General features: G+C 36.4%; 2 protein-coding genes and 1 long non-coding RNA gene across 3 annotated transcripts in view; 1 reads left to right on the forward strand and 2 right to left on the reverse strand.

Moving 5' to 3' along the window:
• LOC107710720 (protein FAM98A-like) overlaps positions 1-3,077 on the reverse strand; it is a 6,605-nt gene extending 3,528 nt beyond the window's left edge. Inside the window, exons 1-5 of the mRNA XM_016515554.1 lie at positions 2,975-3,077; positions 2,781-2,887; positions 2,377-2,499; positions 2,020-2,285; positions 1,840-1,920 (exon numbers count right to left, since the gene is read on the reverse strand). Coding sequence (XP_016371040.1) covers positions 1,840-1,920; positions 2,020-2,285; positions 2,377-2,499; positions 2,781-2,887; positions 2,975-3,018 — 621 coding nt within the window. The 5' untranslated portion in view covers positions 3,019-3,077. The remainder of the gene's footprint in view (positions 1-1,839; positions 1,921-2,019; positions 2,286-2,376; positions 2,500-2,780; positions 2,888-2,974) is intronic.
• On the reverse strand, positions 812-1,046 carry LOC107710721 (uncharacterized). Its single transcript, XR_001636625.1, has 2 exons — positions 992-1,046; positions 812-892 (listed from the first exon to the last, which is right to left on the reverse strand). It is a non-coding gene; the product is annotated as an uncharacterized LOC107710721 (long non-coding RNA).
• Positions 3,078-3,814: 737 nt separating the features above from the next.
• Positions 3,815-5,906, forward strand: part of hnrnpul1l (heterogeneous nuclear ribonucleoprotein U-like 1 like) — a 14,277-nt gene continuing 12,185 nt past the window's right edge. Inside the window, exons 1-2 of the mRNA XM_016515574.1 lie at positions 3,815-3,921; positions 4,335-4,592. Of these exons, the coding sequence (XP_016371060.1) occupies positions 4,376-4,592 (217 nt within the window). The 5' untranslated portion in view covers positions 3,815-3,921; positions 4,335-4,375. The remainder of the gene's footprint in view (positions 3,922-4,334; positions 4,593-5,906) is intronic.

Below are 5,906 nucleotides of genomic sequence, written 5' to 3' on the forward strand. Positions count from 1 at the left end.
TGGATCCTCTGCAGTGAATGGGAAACGTCACAATAATCCCCAAGTAATCCACAGAACTCCAGTCCATCAGTTAATGTTGTGTGATCCGAAAAGCTGTTTTTGTAATAAACAAACCATCATGATGTTTTTAACGTCAATCCATTGCTTATGACTAAGATCGAGTAAAAAAGCCATCTTGCCTGAATCAGAAGAGATAGCACCATTTACAAGTGAAAACAGTTCTAAACATTATATGTCTGTGGATTTTGATGTGAGAGGACAACAGGGGATGGACTTTTTCATTAGAGGAAGAATTATTATGGATTATGGACTGGTATGGACCGGATGCAAAGATTCAAAGTTAAAACGCCTTAATGAGGGACTTGTTTCTTGCAAACATGCAGCTTTTCACTTCACAAGACATTAATTGAAGGATTGGAGTCGTGTGGTTTACTTGTGGATTATTGTGATGTTTTTATCAGCTGTTTAGACTCTCATTCTGACGGCACCCATTCACTGCAGAGGATCCACTGGTGAGCAAGTGATGTAATGCTAAATTTCTCCAAATCTGTTCCGATGAAAAAACAAACTCATCTTCATCTTGAATGGCCTGAGTGCGAGTACATTTTTAGCAATTTTTCACTTTTGGGTGAACAATTCCTTTACACACATACACCCGAGTAGGCATAAACAACAAACAATACAGCAATTATAAATAAAAATAATGAATCAATATAAATCAAAAATTTTTGGTCATGCTCCTGCTCTAAAGTTTTTTTTGTTTGTTTGTTTTTTTTCGGATGTGCACATACCATTTCACTTTAATACATACCCATTGCTCAGAGTTCAGACTGGACTTCAATAATGCTTCTGGCACTTCACCTTCTGGAAGTGATGTCAGCCGTGACTCCACCTGAATAAATGACGCATATGTTAGACATCACCAAAAAAATAAAAATACAAATGTTAAATTACTAATAATTACTAGTCCTTCACTGGTGATGTTTCTTACCTCTGCACAGGCATCACTTATCCGAGAGGATGTTTCTAAGCCAAGAGTCTGAAAGGTGCCGCCAGAATAATCCCCAAGTAATCCACAGAACTCCAGTCCATCAGTTAATGTTGTGTGATCCGAAAAGCTGTTTTTGTAATAAACAAACCATCATTATGATGTTTTTAACGTCAATCCATTGCTTATGACTAAGATCGAGTAAAAAAGCCATCTTGCCTGAATCAGAAGAGATAGCACCATTTACAAGTGAAAACAGTTCTAAACATTATATGTCTGTGGATTTTGATGTGAGAGGACAACAGGGGATGGACTTTTTCATTAGAGGAAGAATTATTATGGATTATGGACTGGTATGGACCGGATGCAAAGATTCAAAGTTAAAACGCCTTAATGAGGGACTTGTTTCTTGCAAACATGCAGCTTTTCACTTCACAAGACATTAATTGAAGGATTGGAGTCGTGTGGTTTACTTGTGGATTATTGTGATGTTTTTATCAGCTGTTTAGACTCTCATTCTGACGGCACCCATTCACTGCAGAGGATCCACTGGTGAGCAAGTGATGTAATGCTAAATTTCTCCAAATCTGTTCCGATGAAAAAACAAACTCATCTTCATCTTGAATGGCCTGAGTGCGAGTACATTTTTAGCAATTTTTCACTTTTGGGTGAACAATTCCTTTACACACATACACCCGAGTAGGCATAAACAACAAACAATACAGCAATTATAAATAAAAATAATGAATCAATATAAATCAACAATTTTTGGTCATGCTCCTGCTCTAAAGTTTTTTTTGTTTGTTTGTTTTTTTTCGGATGTGCACATACCATTTCACTTTAATACATACCCATTGCTCAGAGTTCAGACTGGACTTCAATAATGCTTCTGGCACTTCACCTTCTGGAAGTGATGTCAGCCGTGACTCCACCTGAATAAATGACGCATATGTTAGACATCACCAAAAAAATAAAAATACAAATGTTAAATTACTAATAATTACTAGTCCTTCACTGGTGATGTTTCTTACCTCTGCACAGGCATCACTTATCTGAGAGGATGTTTCTAAGCCAAGAGTCTGAAAGAGTTCTGCTAGATCTTTATTTACTTCTTTCAAATTAGTTTTATCCTCTCGTGCTGGACTGATTTCCTGTTGCTCATCTTTATTGCCCATATTAAGACTTTCCCATTTTCTTTGCTCTTTGCCCTTTGACTCAGAACTCTCTTCTGTATCTTCTGGATGACTCTCTCTGTACACCAGCACACGTGTTGCCGCCAACTCTGACACCAAATACTCTGTAAATTGAGTGAAAATATGTACAGTAACACTTCACAGAAAATCCTAAAAATGCACTGACTGACATTATCTATCACCTCCCTACCTTACCGGTCACTCTGAACAACAGAAGTGGGCTAAGGTGCTCTGATGTTAGTGCATTTTGAGGACAGGACATCTCCTTCAGCACTTCCCTCAACTCCCCGACCAGAACTGCACCACCAACACGCCGTGCTGAAGCACAGTTACATTTTATCCATGATAATAATAAAAAAAGATGGTTAAACTAAAGTTGTGCAAAATGTTGTTTTATAGGCAGGATTTTTTTTGTATCCCAGGCCTAGAATTAAAGCTAAATATAAATAATTCGATTTAAAAGTCTATGAATTAAAATAATTTATCATATTTTAAATATGATACATTGAAATACCTTATTTACTCATCACAAACGACTAAAAAGAGATGGAAATTCGTTAGTGAATATAGAAGTGTGAAATAGGTCTCGGTTGGGTTACCTGGAATATCAGGACAACTTGCTCTTAGTTCTGAGATCAACCAGGTGAGCAGCGGGCAAGGTAATTCATCACATTTACATTCCTTCAAGCACTCTCTGCTTTTATACCTATGACATATTAAAACAGCCGTGAGTGTAATTATCTTGAAAACAAAACAAAGTTTTTAAATTGCTGTTTATTTCAGCGTTACTCACCCAAGAGCTTTAATTAAAGTGATTGCAGCAGTATCTCTCTCCATTGTAACAATTACACAGGATATGCCGTGAGTTCTGTACTTCCTTATTCAACATCAATGGCTGTTGTAAACAACGCAGAAGTCAAGAAGAAGTCAAGCTCTGCCGATAACCGATTGCAAGACAAGATTAATCGATCGCAATTGATCGAAACAATTCAATCGTCCTAATCACCGAACGGACAGATTCCTTTGGTTCTAAACTGATCAGGTATTACACAAATGTTGCACAAACACTCAAGACAGACACTGATCTTGGATCTTGACGCATTGATCTTTCAGTGTCTCGACTGTTTTTCCCCCTTGCAAATGAATAAATACATACTGATAAAATAAAACGTAAATTACTAAGTAATATACATTAAATACAATTAATAATTAATTCGTAATAATTAATTTTTTAAAAATCTGTTTGACAATTTTTTTTTTTTTTAATCTTGTGCATTAATATTAGCACTTATCCCAGTTTATAATTGACTACTGTGTTATCGAGAAATTAAATAATACTAATTATTAATAGTTTTGCTTATTAGGGAGGAAAGTGTTGCATGGTTATTTTAACTTGGACAAAACAAAATGTATTTAATTCAACTTTTTATTTAGGTCAAACAAACTTTTATCAATATTCCTTTTCTAACTATAAATCAATTACCTGTATACTTTAAACTATATTTAAGTTGCTGTATTTGACACGTTTACGTTGTTTTTATATGAACATTAAAAAGGCTGCGTATGACGACTATTATTGGCTCCTGCGTCGTAGACAGACAGCAGCTTCAGCCAATCAGCTGCAGGGACCGAGAGCGCGCAGACCAGAGCCGCGCGGAGGAAGTAAGCAACCACGGTCACCCTCCATCTTCGAAACCATCGTAAAGACAATTCGCTTGAGGGGGAAACTGACAGATAAAGGTAAATATTTTGTTTTCTGAGCACACGAGGTAGTATGTATGTTCAGTTAGTGATTTAAACTGATATTTGATTATTTTAGAGTATGCATGTAAGGCGGGTGGATTTTGCGTGCAAAATAACGTTACTTGACTCCATAGTTCGCTGGAATGCTAACTGTGGATACAACGAAACACGCCAATAGATTGTTTTGACCCGTGAACGAATGGATTTTGGTCTATGCATGTTGTTGTAGTTCGTGTACTAAAGCCGAAATACCCTTCCAAATGAAGTGAAAGTGTCTTTTAGCTACAAAGACCTTTGCCTCAGTCAGCCAGTTAGCTTGCAGGCTAATATTTTAGCGAGTGTGGAGATGATCCGCCGAGCGCGTACAGTAACCAATCAATGACTCCCGTGTGTTTACTCTGACTGTACAGGCGCACAGTTTGGAATAAACTGCTGTAGGGGTGCATGCATCATGAGCGGGCTTAATGTCAAAAAGCTCAAAGTCAATGAGCTGAAAGAAGAGCTCCAGCGGCGAGGCCTGGACACTCGCGGGCTGAAGGCGGATCTGGCGGACAGATTGCAGGCGGCTCTGAAGGCCGAGGCGGCTGGGTCTGCGCCATCGGACGAGCAGGAACAAGACTATGAGGCTGGCGGGGAGCCGGGAGAGGGCAATGATTATCAGGAGGAAGGTAAAGTGTGTTTTTACGTATGTGTTTTGACTTGGTTAAATTCTGAAGCTGTAATGCAGGCTGTGTTGTTGCGAATGGGGATGTGCTTCACCGAGATTAGGAGAGATTATTTATTAGGGTCGCCTGGCAACTTGTCAGACCACAATAGGGGGACCCCTTTTGATGTAGGACATCCATCTGGGAAATACAAGAAGTGGCATGATCTAATAAGTGCTTCCATTGTCGTGGAAAACTCAAAATTTTGTCATTTTACAACTGGAAAAATCTGGTGGCATGAAAAAAATCAGTAAGAAATTAATAGATTCTTATAAGTCATGGATATATTGTGGAAATTTCACAGAGTATTTTTATACATGTAATAACTGTAGCAATTAACATTAATTCCAAATCTTACATTATATATAAAGTACTAGTGTTGTCACGGTACCAAAATTTCAGTATTCGGTACCAATACCAGTGAAAATCCACGGTTCTCGGTACCAGTTTCGGTACCAAAGCAAAACACAAAAACATGCTAATTGAACAACATTTTTATTAATAACGTTAAACAAAAATTAAATGTACAAAACCAATGCCATTCTTTATACTTATTTAAAAGTGTTTCAAGTTTTCCCACAAGTAATAAAAGTATGAAAAAAATAAACAAGTTTCACTCAAAAGTTTAGTCATAGTTCTGCTGCCACTGAAAAACATCTGTACCGACTTGGTACCGAAATACCTGGTCTTTTGACAACACTATAAAGTACATGTTGTTAGTTAATATTTGTCAGTAATTATTTGTGCAATTACACTGTAATAAGCATAGCCTAAATCTTTACATTTATTTAAACAACTACAATTTTTTCCCAATACTTCTATTCTGTATATTGTACATTATTTAATTCTGTTTTTTCTTATATTAGTGTTATATTCCATCCCTACTGTGTTATTCCTATGCATGTCTGCACTATGTCTGTATTTTCTTCTGCACTGGAAGCTCCTGTCGTCACGTCAAATTCCTTGTGTGTGTAAACATACTTGGTAATAAAGCTCTTCTGATTCTAAAATAAAGTGTAACCATTGCAGCATTGACATTAATGCAAAAAAAAAGATTTGTGATTTCCTGGCATGGAAAAAAAACTTTTACTTAAAAAAAAAAAGAAAAAAAGAAAGACAGACAGAAAATAAACTGCTTGTGAATTAGAAATGAAAATATATCACGAATAAGCCATGGATGTTTAAAAAAAATTAGTTGTTTTGGAATTGCTATTTTTTTTACATAATATGTACAAATTTGTATAAATAAATATATATATATATATATATATATATATA

The sequence above is a fragment of the Sinocyclocheilus rhinocerous genome, unplaced genomic scaffold (assembly GCF_001515625.1).
Source record: "Sinocyclocheilus rhinocerous isolate Xijiao unplaced genomic scaffold, SAMN03320098_v1.1 scaffold597, whole genome shotgun sequence".
Lineage (NCBI taxonomy): Eukaryota > Metazoa > Chordata > Actinopteri > Cypriniformes > Cyprinidae > Sinocyclocheilus > Sinocyclocheilus rhinocerous.